Raw genomic sequence first — 23,391 nt, forward strand, 5'->3', positions numbered from 1 at the left:
CTTGGGCCCTAATAATCCTAACGAAAACAATAGGGCCTTCGCCCTTTCAGGGCTTGGGCCCTAATAATAAATAATCCTACCGAAAACAATAGGGCCTTCGCCCTTTCAGGGCTTGGGCCCTAAATATATATATATATATATATATATATATATATATATATATATATATATATATATATATATATATATATAGCTGCGAGCCGGCTTTGGCCCTTCATCGCTGCTCGCAGCTATATATATATATATATATATATAAAATACAGAAAATATTACTTGTCTTACGTTATTCTGATTTTATGACACACTCAAAATATTCAACAACATTGATTAACGTTGATTAACCCGTTGATTAACTGGTGGTAAAATATTCTCACCGTCACATACCTAGTATATTTTTATATAGATACAATAGGCCTACCTGATTTTGAACACAAGAGGGCAGTATAGCACTATGAATGACATTATTTATTTATTTTTTGGACTAAAAAAACATTCTGGATGTTTTTAAACTTAAACAATTATTAAATTGAAAAAAAAAGAAGAATAAAATGGGTTTAGTTCTAATATTTGTATAATTTTATATAGAAATAAATGGTGTATAATTACATTTTTAGAAGATAGGAGGTTTTTAGTGTTTCCTTTTTTGACATTACTTTAATCCCTCGCCATAGCAAAACCGTTTGAGATATTTATTATCTGTTTACAATTTAGCATCTTTAATGTATTTTTATCATGTTGAAAAAGTTTGGTGGGAATAAAATAAACCACTTAAGAGGAGTGGGTAAAAATTCAGAGGCTGATTTTGCAAAGAAATCCACATTCAAACCAAAATATCTGACTTCCTGTTGCTCGGAGTTAATTACTGTAAATTAGAAAATTGTCCGGCTCGATGAGACCAATATGTGTACTGATTTTTGTGACTGTACATAAAATGAACCCCCTCACTTTTGTCAAAAGCATTTAGAAAGTGACACACTTCCTGCTGCCATTTGGTGGCGCTATAACTTTGACTCACAATAGTTACATACATGTGATCGGCCTCTTGCCACGAACACACTGCTGAAGTTTCATCATGATCAGTTAATGTATGCAGAAGTTATACCACTATGTGTTTCTCTTTTCTCGCCATAAATTTGTTTCTGTCCGCAATTTAGCATCCTCAATGTCTTGACTTCATGCTCACTGAGTTTGGTGGGGATTGGATGAATTCTCTAGGAGGAGTACATCAAATTCCACAGCATGCGTTTCCAAACAACCCATAATAGCCGACTTCCTGTTGGGCTGGCGTAAAATTGACAGAGGGAAAGTTGTTCGGCCCGATGAGATCTATATGTGTACTGAGTTTCATATTAATTCATGCAAGCGTGTTTGATATATGGACCAAGTTTTCAGACCCCGTTCAATGGGACGCTGTTGAGCCCCCCTGCCACGCCCGTTTCTGAAACTTTTCACATGTCTACTGGCTAATAAGTGTAATGTGTCTGTCGAGTTTCATCCAATTTCAAGCATGCTAAGAGTCTCAAAAGCATCTGAAAAGAATATTAAAGTTTGAAGCGTTGCCACGGCAACAGTATCTATGATATCAATAATCCTTTCACAGTTCTACATCTGCCGTGTGTTTACATTATACACATAAAGTTTGAAGCAAATCGGGTAAAAATAAGAGGGTGATTTCAAAGCATTTTGAAAGTGACACACTTCCTGCTGCCAGTTGGTGGCGCTATAACTTTGACTCACAATAGTCACATCCATGTGATCGGCCTCTGACGACGAACACACTGCTGAAGTTTCATCAAGATCAGTTAATGTATGCAGAAGTTATAACACACTTCCTGTTTCTCTTTTCTTGCCATAAATTCGTTTACTCGCCACGGCCAAACCGTTCGAGATATCAAAAATCCGTCCGCAATTTATCATCCTCAATGTCTTGACTTCATACTGACCGAGTTTGGTGGCGATCGGATGAATTCTCTAGGAGGAGTATTTCAAATTCCAGAGCGTACGTTTTTTAAACAACCCATAATAGCTGACTTCCTGTTGGGCAGAGCTAATACCATAGAGTGCAGAAGTTGTTCGGCCTGATGAGATCTATATGTGTACCGAGTTTCATACTGATACGTTCTTGTATGTGTCCAAGATTTCAGATTGTGTTCTAGGGTGCGCTGTTGAGCCCCCCTGCCACGCCCGGGTACCAGCTTCAGCCCGGCCCTGATGGCCGCAGGTTCTGACCTGTGTGCAAAGTTTCAAGAGTTTTTGAGCACGTTAAGGGCCCCAAAAGTGCCTGAAAGGCAAAAAAAAAAAAAAATAATAGAAAAAAATAATCCTACCGAAAACAATAGGGCCTTCGCCCTTTCAGGGCTTGGGCCCTAAATAATCCTTACGAAAACAATAGGTTTTCTATTAAAAGAAAATAGGTTTCCCCAAAAGTGCCCAAAAAAAAAAAAAATAATAGAAAAATATAGCTGCGAGCAGCGATTACGGGCCCAAGCCGGTGGCACCGCAACCCCGTTGCCTTTAGTTACCTAAAGGCACCGGGGTGGCGGTGCCACCGGCTTTGGCCCTTCATCGCTGCTCGCAGCTATATTTATATATAAATATATATATATATATATATATATATATATATATATATATATATATATATATATATATATATATATAAAAGACAGAAACCTTATTACCTTATTCTGATTTTATGATACACTCAAAATATTCCACAACAAATCTTTTAAATTTAATGTAAAAATAAAAACGAAAGTAAGCACTGTTGGGCTCACGTAACCCTCTCATTAGAATCAAAATGTTTCAGCATTTGCGATGTATTTGGATGCTAAACTATTCTTTATTATAGGCTTTGTTCTTCACTCGTGTTCCAATATCGACGAAAAAAATCATCCTCTTCACACGCGCAAAAATGTGCTTGAAACATCACAGTGGAGCGGTGCTTACTGTGAATGTACGAATTGTACTACTGACTATTTAGAGCAGTGTAATTTTTATATGTTAGGTTAACTATTTTATTATTATATTTTATTAAGGCTATAATGAACAGGCTGCGATGTCAAGATTGCAATGCTGGAATGTGTGTGTGTGTGTGTGTGTGTGTGTGTGTGTGTGTGTGTGTGTGTGTGTGTGTGTGTGTGTGTGTGTTCATGTTTTCCTATCCCGGTGGGGACTTCAACCTGAATGCACACAGACTCATGGGGACTCATGTCACAGTGGGGACCTAAATAGATGTCCCCATGGGTAAACAAGTTTATAAATCATACAGAATGAGTTTTTTTGGAAATGTAAAAATGCAGAAAGTTTTCTGGGATAGGTAGGTTTAGGGGTAGGGTTAGTGTGAGGAGATAGAATATACAGTTTGTACAGTATAAAAACCATTAAGTCTATGGAGAGTCCCCACAAAGATAGTAAACCGTGTGTGTGTGTGTGGCGTGGGCGCGATTGAACAGTGGACACATAAAAACATACTCCGTCATTATACAGGACGACATTCAAACTGCAAAGTGTTAACTTATATTTGTGTACAGTCACAATAAAACACAACATTGTGCTTTTGTAAAATAATTCCAAGCAATCCACCCCCCGAAAGGTGCTAATTTTAAAATGAAACTAAAATGCTCATGGCTTCCATAGGAATTCATTTGAAACGCTCGCTCAACCACTATCAATGTCAGTGCGGACGAGCATATTTTACTTTCGTTTTTAAGTTGGCGATTCAAAAGCCCCCAGCGGTGTCACACATAGATTAACCAGTGGTAAAATATTCTCAACGTCACAAACCTAGTATATTTTTATGTAGATACAATAGGCCTACCTGATTTTGAACACAAGAGGGCAGTATAGCCCTATGTATGACTTGACTTTTATGGGACTAAATAGTACAATTACTATTTTTAAACTTATAAATAATTATTAAATTGAAAAAAAGAATAAAATGGGTTTAGTTGTGATATTTGTATACTTTTATATAGAAATAAATGTTTTTTAATTACATTTTTAGAAGATGAGGCTTTTAGTTTCCTTTTTGTACATTACTTTAGTCCCTCACCGTTTGAGATGTTTAATATCCGTTCACAATTTAGCATCTTTAATGTATTTTCATCATTTTGAAAAAGTTTGGTGTGAATAAAATAAACCAGTTAGGAAGAGTAGCTAAAAACTCAGAGTCTGAAATATCCAAAAAATCCACATTCAAACCAAAATATCTGACTTCCTTTTGCTCTGAGCTAATGACTGTAAATTAGAAAGTTGTCTGACTCGATGAGACCAATATATATACTGATTTTTGGAACTGTTGGTAAAACTAACCCCCCCACTTTTGTCAAAAGCATGTTGAAAGTGACACACTTCCTGCTGCCAGTTGGTGGCGCTATAACTTTGGCTCACAATAGTTACATCCATCTGATCAGCCTCTTACCACGAACACACTGGTGAAGTTTCATGAAGATCAGTTAATGTATGCAGAAGTTATACCACTTCGTGTTTCTCTTTTCTCGCCATAATTTCGTTTCCTCGCCACGGCCAAACCGTTCGAGATATCAAAAATCCGTCCGCAATTTAGAATCCTCAATGTCTTGACTTCATGCACACCGAGTTTGATGGGGATTGGATGAATTCTCTAGGAGGAGTACTCCGCATTCCACAGCAAGCGTTTTCCAAACAACCCATAATAGCCGACTTCCTGTTGGGCTGGCGTAAAACTTGACCGGGGGAAAGTTGTTCGGCCCGATGAGATCTATATGTGTACCGAGTTTCATATTAATTCATGCAAGCGTGTTTGATCTATGGACCAAGTTTTGGGACCCCTTTCAAGGGGGCGCTGTTGAGCCCCCCTGCCACGCCCGGGTACCAGCTTCAGCCCGTCCCTGATGGCAGGGGGTTCTCACTTGTGTGCAAAGTTTCAAGAGTTTTTGAGCATGTTAAGGACCCCAAAAGCCCCTGAAACCTTGATTAACAATACAAAAGCAATAGTCAAATCCCCCCTCCCCTCACACACACAGAGACACAGAGAGAGGGAGAGAAAATTCTTCAGAAAATCCACATTCAAACCAAAATATCTCTCTTCCTGTTGGTCGGAGATATATCATGTAAATTAGAAAGTTGTCCGTCTTGATGAGAACAATACACATACCAAGTTTTGTTGCTGTTGATAAAACTAACCCCCCCACTTATGACTAAAGGTGGCGCTACTGAGCCCCTCACCACGCCCGTTTCTGAAACTTTGCACATGTCTACGGGCTAATAAATGTGATGTGTCTGTCGAGTTTCATGCAATTTCAAGTATGTTAAGAGTCTCAAAAGCATAAAAAAAGAATATTAAAGTTTGATGCGTTGCCACGGCAACAGTATCTAAGATATCAATAATCATTTCACAGGTTTACATCTGCCGTGTGTCTACATTCTACACATAAAGTTTGAAGCAAATCTGGTAAAAATAAGACAGTGATTTCAAAGCATTTTAATAGTGATGTACTTCCTGCTGCCTGTTGGTGGCGCTATAACTTTGACTCACAATAGTCACATCTGTGCGATCGGCCTCTTACAACGAACACACTGCTGAAGTTTCATCAAGATCAGTTAATGTATGCAGAAGTTATAACACACTTCCTGTTTAATTTTTTCGCCATAAATTCGTTTCCTCGCCACGGCCAAACCGTTCGAGATATCAAAAATCCGTCCGCAATTTAGCATCCTCAATGTCTTGACTTCATGCTGACCGAGTTTGGAGGAGATTGGATGAATTCTCTAGGAGGAGTACATTAAATTCCACAGCATGCGTTTCCAAACAACCCTAAATAGCCGACTTCCTGTTGGGCTGGCGTAAAACTTAGAGCACGAAAGTTGTTCGGCCCGATGAGATCTATATGTGTACCGAGTTTCATATTATTACATGCAAGCGTGTTTGATTTATGGACACGTGTTCGGATCCCGTTCCAGGGGGCGCTGTCGAGCCCCCCTGCCACGCCCGGGTACCAGCTTCAGCCCAGCCCTGATGGCCGCGGGTTCTGACCTGTGTGCAAAGTTTCAAGAGTTTTCGAGCATGTTAAGGGCCCCAAAAGTGCCCGAAAGGTTGACAAAATAATAATAATAATAATAATAATAATAATAAATATAGCTGCGAGCAGCGATTACAGGCCCAAGCCGGTGGCACCGCAACCCCGGTGCCTTTAGTTACCTAAAGGCACCGGGGTGGCGGTACCGCCGGCTTGGGCCCTCCATCGCCGGCTTGGGCCCTCCATATATATATATTATTGTTCAAAAGTTTGGGGTCAGTAAGATTTTTAATGTTTTTAGGAGAAGTCTCTTCTGCTCACCAAGGCTGCATTTATTGATTAAAAATACAAACAAAAACAGTAATATTGTGAAATATTATTCCAATTTAAAACAGCTGTTTTCAATTTTTAAATATTTTACATAGTAATTCATTTCTGTGATCAAAGTTGAGTTTTCAGCATCATTACTCCAGTCTTCAGTGTCACATGATCCTTCAGAAATCATACTAATATGATGATTGATGCTCAATAAATATTCATTATTATTTTCAATGTTGAAAACAGTTGTGTACAGATTTTTTTTTTCAAAATGCTTTGATGAATGTTAAGTTCAAAAGAACAGCATATATTTCAAATATATATATTTTTAACATTATAAATGTCTTTACTGTAACTGTTGATCAGTTTAACTCATCCTTCATAAATAAAAGTACTGATTTATTTTATTTATTTCCCCCAAAAATAAAATTGTAATTATTACTAACCCAAAACTTTTGAGCGGTAGTGTTTAACGTTACAAAAGCTTTAGATTTCAGATAAATGCTGTTCTTTTGAACTTTCTATTCATCAAAGACTGTACACAACTGTTTTCGACATTTAAAATAATAATGAATGTTTCTTGAGTATCAATCATCATATTAGAATAATTTCTGAAGGATCATGTGACAGTGACGACTGGAGTAATGATGCTGAAAACTCAGCTTTGGTCACAGGAATAAATAACAGTTTAAAATATATTAAAATAGAAAGCAGCCGTTTTAAATTGGAATAATATTTTACAATATTACTGTTTTTGTTTGTATTTTTAATCAAATAAATGCAGCCTTGGTGAGCAGAAGAAACTTCTCTGTTATGTGCGCGCCACAGACTGCACGCACGTCCGCTTAGAGTTCCGCCTTTTGCCTTCCGTCAATATTACGTTATTAGAAAAATATTTTTTTAGAGAATCGATTTTTTGACATTTGTGAATCGATTCAGAATCGTCCACGTCCGCATCGCGATGCATCTAAGAATACATTTTTTCTCCCACCCCTAGATTTCATACAACAGGTTAATAAACAGTTACAATTAAGTCACTTACATTTTAGATTCAATGTTGACTGTTTTTGTTCTGTTTCAGCAGCGAAAATAGTTAAACAAAGATCACGGCAGAACCATCACGTGTTTTCTCATAACTGAACGATTCAGCATTTTTAACGAATCGGTTGACTCAAAGATTGAATGATCAATCCATAAACATCTGTCTTAATCATGATCGACTCATTCGAACGAATCGTTTGAACGAATGAATCAATGACTCGCTTATTAAGATGGATGCCTGGCGACACCTAATGGCGGTTTAGTGTTGTTTAAAAGCATCATTCTTTCCCACATGTGTGTGATTTGTGTGTGCAACATTATCATTATTTTTCTTTCACTATTATATTAGCGATTTAAAAGCACCCACTCGTGTCACACGTCGATTAACCGGTGGGAAAATATCCTCAGACACATACCTAATAAATGTATATTTAAATACAATATTGGCCTACCTGGTAAAAAGTTTTATATACTATTTTGATGTCCTTTTGGACACAAGAGGGCAGTATAGCCCTATGTTTGCTTTTTTGTTGAACCAAATAGCACTAAATAGCCTGTTTTAACTTTTTCATTCTTCTTGAATTGCAAAAACAGAATAAAATGGGTTTAGTTGTGATATTTGTATTCTTTTATATAGAAATAAATGGTATATAATTACATTTTTAGAAGATTTTTAGTGTTTCCTTTTTGGACATTACTTTAATCCCTCGCCATAACAAAACCATTTGAGATATTTATTATCCATTCACAATTTAGCATATTTAATGTAGTTTCATCATGTTGAAAAAGTTTGGTACGAATAAAATAAATAGTTTAAGAGGAGTGGCTAAAAATTCAGAGGCTGATTTTGCAAAAAAATTCACATTCAGACCAAAATATCTGACTTCCTGATGGCCAGAGCTATTGAATGTAAATTAGAAAGTTGTCCGGCTTGATGAGAACAATATACAAACTGTTTTTTCTTTACTGTAGTTAAAACTAACCCCCCCACTTTTGTCAAAAGCATGTTGAAAGTGACACACTTCCTGCTGCCAGTTGGTGGCGCTATAACTTTGACTCACAATAGCTACATCCATCTGATCGGCCTCTTACCACGAACACACTGCTGAAGTTTCATCAAGATCAGTTAATGTATGCAGAAGTTATTCCACTTCCGTGTTTCTCTTTTCTCGCCATAAATTCGATTCCTCGCCACAGCCAAACCGTTCGAGATATCAAAAATCCGTCCGCAATTTAGCATCCTCAAAGTCTTGACTACATGCACACCGAGTTTGAAGGGGACACGGTGAATTTTCTAGGAGGAGTATTTCACATTCCACAGCAAGCGTTTTCCAAACAACCCATAATAGCCGACTTCCTGTTGGGCTGGCGTAAAACTTGACCGGGGTAAAGTTGTTCGGCCCGATGAGATCTATATGTGTACCGAGTTTCATATTAATTCATGCGAGCGTGTTTGATATATGGATCAAGTTTTAGAACCCCGTTCAAGGGGGCGCTGTTGAGCCCCCCAGCCACGCCCGGGTACCAGCTTCAGCCCGGCCCTGATGGCCGTGGGTTCTGACCTGTGTGCAAAGTTTCAAGAGTTTTTGAGCACGTTAAGGACCCCAAAAGCCCCTGAAACCTTGATTAACAATATAAAAGCAATAGTCAAATCCCCCCCTCCCCTCACACACACACAGACACAGAGAGAGGGAGAGAAAATTCTTCAGAAAATCCACATTCAAACCAAAATATCTCTCTTCCTGTTGGTCGGAGATGGTTCATGTAAATTAGAAAGTTGTCCGTCTTGATGAGAACAATACACATACCAAGTTTTGTGATTCTAGGAAAAACTAAGCCCCCATTTTTGACTAAAGGTGGCGCTACTGAGCCATTCCACCACGCCCGTTTCTGAAACTTTGCACATGTCTACGGGCTAATAAATGTGATGTGTCTGTTGAGTTTCATGCAATTTCAAGTATGTTAAGAGTCTCAAAAGCATCAAAAAATAATATTAAAGTTTGATGCGTTGCCACGGCAACAGTATCTAAGATATCAATAATCCTTTCACAGGTTTACATCTGCCGTGTGTCTACATTGTACGCATAAAGTTTGAAGCAAATCGGGTAAAAATAAGACACTGATTTCAAAGCATTTTGAAAGTGATGTACTTCCTGCTGCCTGTTGGTGGCGCTATAACTTTGACTCACAATAGTCACATCCATGTGATCGGCCTCTTACAACGAACACACTGCTGAAGTTTCATCAAGATCAGTTAATGTATGCAGAAGTTATAACACACTTCCTGTTTCATTTTTTCGCCATAAATTTGTTTCCTCGCCACGGCCAAACCGTTCGAGATATCAAAAATCCGTCCGCAATTTAGCATCCTCAATGTCTTGACTTCATGCACACCGAGTTTGGAGGCGAATCGATGAATTCCCTAGGAGGAGTACATTAAATTCCACAGCATGCGTTTCCAAACAACGCTAAATAGCCAACTTCCTGTTTGGCTGGCGTAAAACTTAGAGCACGAAAGTTGTTCGGCCCAATGAGATCTATATGTGTACCGAGTTTCATATTATTACATGCAAGCGTGTTTGATTTATGGACACGTGTTTGGATCCCGTTCCAGGGGGCGCTGTCGAGCCCCCCTGCCACGCCCGGGTACCAGCTTCAGTCCGGCCCTGATGGCCGCGGGTTCTGACGTGTGTGCAAAATTTCAAGAGTTTTCGAGCATGTTAAGGGCCCCAAAAGTGCCCGAAAGGTTGACAAAATAATAATAATAATAATAATAATAATAATAATAATAATAATAATAATCCTACCGAAAACAATAGGGCCTTCGCCCTTTCAGGGCTTGGGCCCTAATAATAATAATAATAATAATAATAATCCTACCGAAAACAATAGGGCCTTCGCCCTTTCAGGGCTTGGGCCCTAATAAATATAGCTGCGAGCAGCGATTACGGGCCCAAGCCGGTGGCACCGCAACCCCGGTGCCTTTAGTTACCTAAAGGCACCGGGGTGGCGGTACCGCCGGCTTTGGCCCTCCATCGCTGCTCGCAGCTATATTTATATATATATATATATATATATATATATATATATATATACATACATACATACACACACATACATATATATATATATATATATATATATATATATATATATATATATATATATATATATATATATATATATATATATATATATATATTATTGTTCAAAAGTTTGGGGTCAGTAAGATTTTTAATGTTTTTAGGAGAAGTCTCTTCTGCTCACCAAGGCTGCATTTATTGATTAAAAATACAAACAAAAACAGTAATATTGTGAAATATTATTCCAATTTAAAACAGCTGTTTTCAATTTTTAAATATTTTACATAGTAATTCATTTCTGTGATCAAAGTTGAGTTTTCAGCATCATTACTCCACTCTTCAGTGTCACATGATCCTTCAGAAATCATACTAATATGATGATTGATGCTCAATAAATATTCATTATTATTTTCAATGTTGAAAACAGTTGTGTACAGATTTTTTTTTTTTTCAAAATGCTTTGATGAATGTAAAGTTCAAAAGAACAGCATATATTTCAAATATATATATTTTTAACATTATAAATGTCTTTACTGTAACTGTTGATCAGTTTAACTCATCCTTCATAAATAAAAGTACTGATTTATTTTATTTATTTCCCCAAAAAATAAAATTTTAATTATTACTAACCCAAAACTTTTGAGCGGTAGTGTTTAACGTTACAAAAGCTTTAGATTTCAGATAAATGCTGTTCTTTTGAACTTTCTATTCATCAAAGACTGTACACAACTGTTTTCGACATTTAAAATAATAATGAATGTTTCTTGAGTATCAATCATCATATTAGAATAATTTCTGAAGGATCATGTGACAGTGACGACTGGAGTAATGATGCTGAAAACTCAGCTTTGATCACAGGAATAAATAACAGTTTAAAATATATTAAAATAGAAAGCAGCTGTTTTAAATTGGAATAATATTTTACAATATTACTGTTTTTGTTTGTATTTTTAATCAAATAAATGCAGCCTTGGTGAGCAGAAGAAACTTCTCTGTTATGTGCGCGCCACAGACTGCACGCACGTCCGCTTAGAGTTCCGCCTTTTGCCTTCCGTCAATATTACGTTATTAGAAAAATATTTTTTTAGAGAATCGATTTTTTGACATTTGTGAATCGATTCAGAATCGTCCACGTCCGCATCGCGATGCATCTAAGAATAAATTTTTTCTCCCACCCCTAGATTTCATACAACAGGTTAATAAACAGTTACAATTAAGTCACTTACATTTTAGATGCAATGTTGACTGTTTTTGTTCTGTTTCAGCAGCGAAAATAGTTAAACAAAGATCACGGCAGAACCATCACGCATCACGTGTTTTCTCATAACTGAACGATTCAGCATTTTTAACGAATCGGTTGACTCAAAGATTGAATGATCAATCCATAAACATCTGTCTTAATCATGATCGACTCATTCGAACGAATCGTTTGAACGAATGAATCAATGACTCGCTTATTAAGATGGATGCCTGGCGACACCTAATGGCGGTTTAGTGTTGTTTAAAAGCATCATTCTTTCCCACATGTGTGTGATTTGTGTGTGCAACATTATCATTATTTTTCTTACACTATTATATTAGCGATTTAAAAGCACCCACTCGTGTCACACGTCGATTAACCGGTGGGAAAATATCCTCAGACACATACCTAATACATGTATATTTAAATACAATATTGGCCTACCTGGTAAAAAGTTTTATATACTATTTTGATGTCCTTTTGGACACAAGAGGGCAGTATAGCCCTATGTTTGCTTTTTTGTTGAACCAAATAGCACTAAATAGCCTGTTTTAACTTTTTCATTCTTCTTGAATTGCAAAAACAGAATAAAATGGGTTTAGTTGTGATATTTGTATACTTTTATATAGAAATAAATGGTATATAATTACATTTTTAGAAGATTTTTAGTGTTTCCTTTTTGGACATTATTTAATCCCTCGCCATAGCAAAACCGTTTGAGATATTTATTATCCATTCACAATTTAGCATATTTAATGTAGTTTCATCATGTTGAAAAAGTTTGGTACGAATAAAATAAATAGTTTAAGAGGAGTGGCTAAAAATTCAGAGGCTGATTTTGCAAAAAAATCCACATTCAGACCAAAATATCTGACTTCCTGATGGCCAGAGCTATTGAATGTAAATTAGAAAGTTGTCCGGCTTGATGAGAACAATATACAAACTATTTTTTCTTTACTGTAGTTAAAACTAACCCCCCCACTTTTGTCAAAAGCATGTTGAAAGTGACACACTTCCTGCTGCCAGTTGGTGGCGCTATAACTTTGACTCACAATAGCTACATCCATCTGATCGGCCTCTTACCACGAACACACTGCTGAAGTTTCATCAAGATCAGTTAATGTATGCAGAAGTTATTCCACTTCCGTGTTTCTCTTTTCTCGCCATAAATTCGATTCCTCGCCACATCCAAACCGTTCGAGATATCAAAAATCCGTCCGCAATTTAGCATCCTCAATGTCTTGACTACATCCACACCGAGTTTGAAGGGGGCACGGTGAATTTTCTAGGAGGAGTATTTCACATTCCACAGCAAGCGTTTTCCAAACAACCCATAATAGCCGACTTCCTGTTGGGCTGGCGTAAAACTTGACCGGGGTAAAGTTGTTCGGCCCGATGAGATCTATATGTGTACCGAGTTTCATATTAATTCATGCGAGCGTGTTTGATATATGGATCAAGTTTTAGAACCCCGTTCAAGGGGGCGCTGTTGAGCCCCCCAGCCACGCCCGGGTCCCAGCTTCAGCCCGGCCCTGATGGCCGTGGGTTCTGACCTGTGTGCAAAGTTTCAAGAGTTTTTGAGCACGTTAAGGACCCCAAAAGCCCCTGAAACCTTGATTAACAATATAAAAGCAATAGTCAAATCCCCCCCTCCCCTCACACACACACAGACACAGAGAGGGAGAGAAAATTCTTCAGAAAATCCACATTCAAACCAAAATATCTCTCTTCCTGTTGGTCGGAGATGGTTCATGTAAATTAGAAAGTTGTCCGTCTTGATGAGAACAATACACATACCAAGTTTTGTGATTCTAGGAAAAACTAAGCCCCCATTTTTGACTAAAGGTGGCGCTACTGAGCCATTCCACCACGCCCGTTTCTGAAACTTTGCACATGTCTACGGGCTAATAAATGTGATGTGTCTGTTGAGTTTCATGCAATTTCAAGTATGTTAAGAGTCTCAAAAGCATCAAAAAATAATATTAAAGTTTGATGCGTTGCCACGGCAACAGTATCTAAGATATCAATAATCCTTTCACAGGTTTACATCTGCCGTGTGTCTACATTGTACGCATAAAGTTTGAAGCAAATCGGGTAAAAATAAGACACTGATTTCAAAGCATTTTGAAAGTGATGTACTTCCTGCTGCCTGTTGGTGGCGCTATAACTTTGACTCACAATAGTCACATCCATGTGATCGGCCTCTTACAACGAACACACTGCTGAAGTTTCATCAAGATCAGTTAATGTATGCAGAAGTTATAACACACTTCCTGTTTCATTTTTTCGCCATAAATTTGTTTCCTCGCCACGGCCAAACCGTTCGAGATATCAAAAATCCGTCCGCAATTTAGCATCCTCAATGTCTTGACTTCATGCACACCGAGTTTGGAGGCGAATAGATGAATTCCCTAGGAGGAGTACATTAAATTCCACAGCATGCGTTTCCAAACAACGCTAAATAGCCAACTTCCTGTTTGGCTGGCGTAAAACTTAGAGCACGAAAGTTGTTCGGCCCAATGAGATCTATATGTGTACCGAGTTTCATATTATTACATGCAAGCGTGTTTGATTTATGGACACGTGTTTGGATCCCGTTCCAGGGGGCGCTGTCGAGCCCCCCTGCCACGCCCGGGTACCAGCTTCAGTCCGGCCCTGATGGCCGCGGGTTCTGACGTGTGTGCAAAATTTCAAGAGTTTTCGAGCATGTTAAGGGCCCCAAAAGTGCCCGAAAGGTTGACAAAATAATAATAATAATAATAATAATAATAATCCTACCGAAAACAATAGGGCCTTCGCCCTTTCAGGGCTTGGGCCCTAATAATAATAATAATAATAATAATAATAATCCTACCGAAAACAATAGGGCCTTCGCCCTTTCAGGGCTTGGGCCCTAATAATAATCCTACCGAAAACAATAGGGCCTTCGCCCTTTCAGGGCTTGGGCCCTAAAAATAATCCCAACGAAAACAATAGGGCCTTCACCCTTTCAGGGCTTGGGCCCTAATAAATAATCCTACCGAAAACAATAGGGCCTTCGTCCTTTCAGGGCTTGGGCCCTAATTACCCGCACCGCCAGGAAAAGAGGAGGAGGGAGGTTGGTGCCATCGGGCCGGATGGAGATGATTGGCGGGCCGCCAATTGAATAGCTGGGGCTAGACCCTCCCATCTTGCTTTTCTCGTTACCCTCTTTTGTTTGCTTCCCTATTTAGTCTCCCTGTGTTTGCAGTCCTGTGCTGGTTCGTTGTCTATGTTCCCTCGTGTTTCCTGTTCCTGCCAGATGCCTGTCTTGTTTTCCCCAAGGGGGAGTTTTTGTTTGTAGTTTTGTTTTTTATTACCTAATAAATATCCTTATTCCTGCACTTGAATCCTCGCTTCACTATTTAACCATTCCATGTCAACTTTAGAATCTGTCATTAATGAAAAACTACACAGGAACAAATGAGTAACGCACTATTAACATTCTAGTAACTACTGTTAACTAACAAGAAACTCTGCTTACAAATTAGTAAGTAATAGTTCTCAGTTAAATGTGGTAGTTCACTATTAACTAATTAGTAACACATTTTTATACCTCCCAGAGAACTATATATAACTTTATACCTCCCAGAGAAGAAGAACTATTATATTTAGGTTCATAATTAATGTGAATAATGCATAATGTATAATTAATTCTAAAGTAAAGGTCATGGTAGCCCACTAATAATGACTCATGTATTACCAAATCCTTTAGAAGGAATTACTAATTATTTTGATCAGTATTCTAATGTGAAAAACATGATTACTCTATAGTAATGACTGAAATCGATTACTTTTTAAAAAAAGAATTAAACGAAAGAAATGCCTTTACATTTGTTAACATTCGAAGCTGAAAAAAGACCACCGAGTTTATCTGCTTATCAAATTTCAGAGATTCATCAAAAACAACCCTTTTTTAAACCATGGTTTCACACAAGAAGACAGCCCACCAAGGTTTAATTTTGGAGCATTAAGTGGATCTGAAGGTCCGAATACAATAATTTCTGTTTTACTATCATTGAAATTCAAGAAGTTCAGAGACAACCAGGCCTTTACATCTGTCTAACAGGCCATGAGAGTGTCCAGACCATCCAAATTTTGTTTTAAAGGACAAGTTCGGTATTTTACTGTTTCAGATCGTTTCTGATGAAATAGAACGGTTAAGATTGAAATTTGGACACATGCTGCTGGCCCGAGAATTTTCGGTTTCTGTGATAGCACCCCCCGCACCTCCACAATGGCTGCATAGGTGCACTGGAACAATCCTTCCTAAAACGCATTAAACTTTCGTTTACAAAGACGTGAAACTCACCGAGTGGTCAGGGGTGTTCACTGATATGGAAAGCATCTTTTGCAGCGATTTTTGTGTGAGCATATCAGTGAACACCCCTGACCACTCGGTGAGTTTCACGTCTTTGTAAACGAAAGTTTAATTCATTTTAGGAAGGATTGTTCCAGTGCACCTATGCAACCATTGTGGAGGTGGGGGGGGGGGTGCTACCACAGAAACCGAAAATTCATCAGAAACGATCTGAAAACAGGGCTTTAAGTGTAAAATACCGAACTTGTCCTTTAAAGGCAAATACATTTGGATGTCAACAGCATAACAATAGCCTGACTACGTCAGACTTCCTACTTCCGCTAATTTCATTTCGCTCCTGTAGTCAGTCTGAGATAGCAGCCTATCTTTCAGTTTTCCAGCGCCCTTCGGACGGCCAGGCCAATCAACGAACAGAGGGCGGGCTGAGAGCCGTGACGTAGATGCTAAGCGCCGAGTTTTACATTGTAGGTTAGAGAAATCGAAAACCGAAACATCGCTCTGTTATGGAGAACATTCAACTCTTTTTCAAACTGAAGCCAGAACAAGAAGAGTGTTTGATAAACATTTTAAATGGAGGTGATGTTGTGGCCCTACTCCCGACTGGTTTTGGGAAAAATTTAATTTATCAATTGTTACCGTTAGTTAGCGAGAAACTGGGGAGGCCAAAGGCCGGCAAGGCTATAGTTGTAATTGTGTCCCCCTTGGTTGCACTCATGGAGGATCAGGTCAAGGAGGCAGAAAAACTTGGTCTGTGTGCTGCACAGCTTGGCGTGCACAATGATCAAGATATAATGGCGGGGTATTACAGCCTTATTTTTGGTAGCACCGAATCCTGGATTCTGAATCCCAAATGGCGAGCTATGCTAGCATCAACGCTTTATCAAGACAACCTTGTTGCCATTGTCGTCGACGAGGCACACGTCGCATACAAATGGTGAGTTTGCATACACGGGTTTGGTAATTAACTTCAAGTTAATCTATTTAGACACCAGCTCAGTTCAACACTGTCATTTGTTGGCTTTTGTTACATGTTTCACAATGTTGATTCTCGTTATCTTTCGCCCAGGGGTGAAGCGTCCAAAGGCGACTCTCCTTTAAGATAATTTTTTTCTAAGTTGGGTGAACTAAGATCGATCGTGAAAGAAGGTACGTTTAATTTATGCCTGCTCACATCTGTGTGTGTGTGTGTGTGTGTGTGTGTGTGTGTGTGTGTGTGAGAGAGTGAGTGAGTGAGTGAGTGAGACACACTATAAAACAAATTGTGTCAGATCTATTATCAATTACATTTAGGTCTAGATGTGTAAATATGTTGAATGTGCAGATAGGCTATAGCATGTTTGAAATAAAATAATTTCTAAACAAATCAGATGTTGCTTAGTTTAACACACTGACGTCCGGTGTCAGTTAAGCTGCCTCAATCTGTTCAATTCTTTTAAAGCTTGAACCTTGAAAAGCAATAGACAGAAATGTTGTATAGTTTCAATAGTAATTGTAAAAAATGAAAACCTTGTATTCTCCACATTTAAAATAAATGTTTATTAGGAATTTTTTTTCTTGTTATTCAATTTATATTAAAAAACCTAGAAGATTCAAGGTTTCCAGTAGTGTTATTTTAATTTTTCTAGAACCAAAACTCGCAAAGTTTTAATTTTTTTTACAACCCAAAAATACCCTCTAGCGGGACCGTGACCTCATTTAATTATTTTGTCACACCACATCACATAGTAGTGATTCCATGAAGCATGTGCATTTTAAGCGTCTTCTATTAATTTACCCTAGTCATAATCCCATGACACACAGTGATACAGTATGTGCTGTTACAGTATGTGAGCGATGTCCTTGACAAAGCATTTAAGTTGCATGTTTTTTTGTTTATTATTTGTAGGGACCCCATTTTTGGCGCTGACTGCTTCAGCCGATATGCGGTCCAGACACCGGGTGACCAGAATTCTCCATATGGATAAGCCAGTCAACATCACAGCAAGCCCCAACAAGACAAACATCCGTCTTGGAGTGTGCCAGGTTCCCAGGAACAACATGAGCTGCCTAGACTGGATTGTTGAGGAAGTTAAAGACAAGGGCACATCCATGCAACCAATTCTTATTTACTGCCCAACCATGAAGACAGTAGGAAAGGTTTTCAGATACCTAAAGGCTGAACTGCAAAGTCAGGCCTGGGTTGATGGAGATCCTGAGCACAAAATCGACAACCTCCTCATTGGAATTTTCCACAGCAAGACACTTCCACAGAACAAGGACCGAGTGCTCTCTTCGTTGAAAGGAGAAGGTAATTGTCGCATAGTTGTGGCTACTACAGCCTTGGGAATGGGTCTAAATTTTCCCAATGTGTCCCATATTGTGATGTTTGGGGCTCCTGGGGACCTTGAAGCTGTTGTTCAACAGGTGGGCAGGGCCGGAAGGAATGGTCAGCAAGCACATGCCATCATATACAATACTGGACAGTATTTTAAGGTGGACAAAGATGTGAAGGAACTACTCTCTGTTTTCAAGAAGACCTGTATAAGGAAATTTCTTTATGCCCATTTTGAGACCGAACCAAGCCACGTTGAGCCAGGCCATCAGTGTTGTACATTCTGTCACACTGTCTGTTCTTGTACCTCAGGCACATGTACTGAACCAACTCCAAATTACGAACAAATTACAGACCAACCAGTTAGCGTGATATCCAGGCAGGTGGATAAGAAGAACCGATCTTTCATTGCAGATTTGCTCAATGATTACAGAAGCAGTTTAATCAAATCTTCCACACATCTCTACACATCTCATGCAGCTTGTACGGGATTCAGCACAGAACTGGTTGATTCAGTATTGGCCAATTGTGAACATATTTTTGATCTCTCATACATCATGGATAATCTACCTGTATTCCAATTGGACCATGCAAAGGAGATTTTATACATCATAGCTGATGTTTTTGGAGATGTTGATGTGGATGTGCAGTCTGACTTGGATGAGAATTTCAGTGACCCAGACCTTTACTTCAGCAACTATTTTGATTGTGATGACTTTGTTGATGATGCACAAAGAAGTCATGTCAGTACCTCAGTGTCTGACCAGTAATGCATGTGAACATTGCATAATTTTTTATATATATATATATATATATATATATATATATATATATATATATATATATATATATATATATATATATAATTTTTTTTTTTTTTTTTTTTTTTTTAACCATACACATTTGTGTATAAAACTATCATGGAGTAAAGTGATTGCACTGTCACTATGACAGTTTATAATTTTGGACTTACCATAGTCCAGCCCATTTGTATATAATATGATAATGGATGAATATAATTGCACGATTGCTAATAATATTTCATTTTAGGTCTGTTTTACTCGTGTAAATTTGTACATTATCATGGATGAACATGACTGCACTGTCACTAATACACAGATCATAGTGAAATATGTATGACAATGTCTCTTCTCCAAACAGTACGATAACAAATAAAGGTGCACAAAGTTCTGCACAAAATTTATTTTTTGTTGTTGTTGTGAGGATCTTTAAACTGCATATAAAATGAAGTATAGAATCACACTTTTTTAAAATTATTTTTATTTGTGAAATGCCCCCCCCCACACACACACACACACACACACAGTATATTTACAACATAATTTTTGCAAATAGTCAAGAGGTGCCAATGAAAAACTCTAGTGTCTGCGTGTTGGTTACATTGACGAACACACTGAATAGCTTAACCATTTATAATGGTAATGCCCTAAACTCCCTAAGCTTAGACCGCATCCACTGCCACAAGTCCTTGAAATTTAGCTTGGATATAATGTTACTTTCAAAATCAGGGAATGCTGAAAAGTGTCTTCCTGGTTGGTGCTGGAACAGTTCTGCCCTATTGAACACATCAAGCAAGGTTAGGATATCCCTTTCCATGTCAGCTGGATTATGGATGCCACTAGGGCGATACACCTGTAGCTCTTTGTCAGTCGTGTCCATTACTGTCTTCAAGACACCAACAGATCTGCTTACCCTGTCAGCGGCATCTTCTGTCAGGTTTGGGCCTTTGTTCTTCAAAAATGTCTTAAGGAAATTGTTAAGATGTTCAAGGTGAAGGTCTAATGGGATATTCCTCCCCTTCCCACCCCTCCCATTCCAGAAACGGTTCCATGTCAGACTATGAGCCAGCCGAGGTGACAGGGTTGCATTGGTTTGAACCGTTAACAGCAAGGTACTGTAAGCATACTGACTATGGCCATAAGTCTTAAAGATTAAGAGTGCAACCTTGTACAACCTCATCAGGCGCTCTCCATCTCCCTCTTTCACTGCATCCAAGAAGTTCAAAAGCAAAAATCCAAAGCTGAGCCATGCTTCAGTATGCTCTTTCTTGTAGTCTGCACTAACAGTGAGGGAAGTAGGCTCAGTAGCTGATGAAGCAGACGAATCGAGACTATGGACATTGGCTTCATGGTTGTCTCTGGCTTTTCTATGGATAAACATTCTTGTACAGCCAGGCTCACGGCAAGGGAACCTCTCCTTCTCAGCAGGTTGGGCCTTTGCTAAATTGCTGATATTAGTTGTAAGTTCCGTAATGTCGTCAGACATGACAAACTTGTCGATGACCTCGGCCGTAGCGTCATGCAGCCAAGTCCTCCTTAGGTCTTCAGAGCCTTGAAGAATGTGGTCTGGTATGAATACATCAGGAGTGTCTGTGACATGATAGGAAAAAATAATATATATTTTTTACTTTTTAAATGTTACAATTATTAATGTGTGAACAAGTTTTGTTTTTAAATTCAAACCTGTAAGTGCCTCCAAGTGGAAATGCTCCATTGCTGCTTTCAGGAAAAGTGCTGTCGTCTCCAATACCACAAACTGTTTGTATGCATTGTACGCTGAATGTGGACCTTGTTTTGCATTGCTGCATCTGCAAATTAAAGTTCAGATTAGCATATACATTTTTTTTCTAATTAAATCAAATTCATATTTTAATAACTTCACGGCGGCAGTTGTGTTGTTAGTAGTACTAGTCATATATGGGATTAATATCCTGCCATGATTCAAAACTGAAAATAAAGTTCTGAAAGGTTGAAACTAAGTGTTCGAAAACTCAAAATCTTACAAAAAAAAGTTTTGCAAGATCGAAAAATAAGTTTTGCAAGCTTGCAAAATGTAAAAAAAATAAAAAATATCTCTGCAAACATTATGTTGTTTTTGAGATTTCCTTCTTCAGAACTGCAACATTTTTTTACGATGTTGCGCAAACAATTTTTCAGAGTTTCAAATTTGTCAGTGTTCTCCCACTGTATTAGTTTGTTTTCCAGGTTTGAAACCTTGTAAATGGTGATCTGAAAACTGGTGTGCGAATGTGTGAAAAAAAGTTTTGAAACTCTGAAAACAGAGTTTTGCAGGCTTGCAAAGTGGTAAAAAAATTTAATCTCTGCAAACATAATATTGTGTTTGAGTTTTCCTTCTTCAGAAGTGCAACACTCTTTTTTTACGGTGTTGTGCAATCATTTTTTCAGAGTTTCGAATTTGTCACTGTTCTCCCAGTGTATAGTTTGTTTTCCAGATTTGAAACCTTGTAAATGGTGATCTGAAAACTGGTGTGCGAATAGGTGAAAAAAAGTTTTGAAACTCTGAAAACTGAGGTTCGAAAGGGCGCAACTTACTACATTACATTACATTTGCACTCCTATTGCAGACTATTTTTTCAGAGCTTAGTTTACAACACCCACTTTGCGGAGATACGCCCTCACAGTTGCGAGTTTGCGACTCACGTGATTTGTGGCAGCGTTGTCACGCAGCTCTGCTCTGAAACTCTGAAACTCAGACTGAGCGAAAATGAAGCTTCGCAACTTCGCAACTTAAAAAAAGCCTGGAGGGAGGGCCTTCTGCTATTGGCCAATGCTTTGCTGTCTGCTGACGTACAGTCCAATCACAAGTCGTATTTACTGGAAAGGTGGGATTGACCGCCTGCTCCGCCAATGACGAAAGCGCACAGGATACGCTAACAGGATGCACGGCTTTTTAAAAAGTTTATTTTATAAATTATCTTTAAAATAGAATATTCTGAAAAAGTGACGTTTCCATTTTTGCTGATTCACATTGGTAAAACACATTTCAAAGTTACATACACCATTATGTTTTTGTAAAGATCACATTAGTTAACTGTAGGCCTATAAATTACAATCAGATTATAACAGATTATTATTTGATAACACCATTCAAAAGAATATTCAACATGAATGCCCCATTATGTTTTATGATTATTATTTGTTTTTTAACTACAATTGTATTCATAAGTTTTATTGTTTTTTTTATTGGCCAGCAGCAGTCCTTAAACAAACATAAAATACACATAATATACACTAAATATTTTTATATTTTTGCCCCATGCATTCATGTTGAATATTTGAGTTTTTTTTTTTTTTTATGCTTGTTTTGCATATTAAACTTTTTATAAATGCCACCTCTGATGCAGATTCTGTTTTCTCTGCAGTGGGAACACATTTTTTTTGTTGATACTAGTCAATTTGATTGGTAAAAGTAGGCTAATATAGTGACTTAAAATGTATAGAATTTGACTTGAAAGATGACAGTTAGGGGGAAATTGCCTTTATAAATGTTTAAAAAAAATGCAATGAGAATCAATTTAAGATTATTGGTTCAGAATAAATGACTTTTACAACACAACAATTGAACAGTTTACTGAAGTTAGTTATTGCACCAATACAGTACTTGAGATTTTATTATAATATTAGGCCAATGTACATGACTGAGTCGCTCGCTGTGTGAGGAGAATGATTTGCCAGCTGAGGAAAGTGAGTCGCTCGCTGTGTGAGGAGAGTGAGTCGCCAGCTGAGGAAAGTAAGTCGCTCGCTGTGTGAGCATAGACTGTGTGTGAGGCGAGTGAGCATGAGAATTTCGAGAGTGAGAATTTCGTCATTGGCGGAGCAGTCGGTCAATCCCACCTTTCCAGTAAATACGACTTGTGATTGGGCTGTACGTCAGCAGACAGCAAAGCATTGGCCAATAGCAGAAGGCCCTCCCTCCAGGCTTTTTTTTAAGTTGCGAAGTTGCGAAGCTTCATTTTCGCTCAGTCTGAGTTTCAGAGTTTCAGAGCAGAGCTGCGTGACAACGCTGCCACAAATCACGTGAGTCGCAAGCTCGCAACTGTGAGGGCGTATCTCCGCAAAGTGGGTGTTGTAAACTCAGCTCTGAAAAAATAGTCTGCAATAGGAGTGCAAATGTAATGTAATGTAATAAGTTGCGCCCTTTCGAACCTCAGTTTTCAGAGTTTCAAAACTTTTTTTCACCTATTCGCACACCAGTTTTCAGATCACCATTTACAAGGTTTCAAATCTGGAAAACAAACT

General features: G+C 38.2%; 2 protein-coding genes across 4 annotated transcripts in view; both read left to right on the top strand.

Annotated features, from left to right (window-relative positions):
* gpr153 (G protein-coupled receptor 153) overlaps positions 1-23,391 on the top strand; it is a 150,398-nt gene that overhangs the window by 36,277 nt on the left and 90,730 nt on the right. The gene's annotated exons all lie outside the window — the stretch shown is intronic.
* Positions 16,194-19,101, top strand: LOC311098500 (bifunctional 3'-5' exonuclease/ATP-dependent helicase WRN-like; the record flags this gene model as incomplete). Its single annotated transcript, XM_084138736.1, has 2 exons — positions 16,194-17,166; positions 17,906-19,101. The coding sequence occupies exon 2, from the start codon at positions 17,941-17,943 to the stop codon at positions 19,099-19,101; it is 1,161 nt and encodes a 386-aa protein (XP_083994862.1). The 5' UTR covers positions 16,194-17,166; positions 17,906-17,940.

This window comes from Abramis brama (assembly GCF_963993115.1).
Source record: "Abramis brama genome assembly, chromosome: 16".
Classification (NCBI taxonomy): Eukaryota; Metazoa; Chordata; class Actinopteri; order Cypriniformes; family Leuciscidae; genus Abramis; species Abramis brama.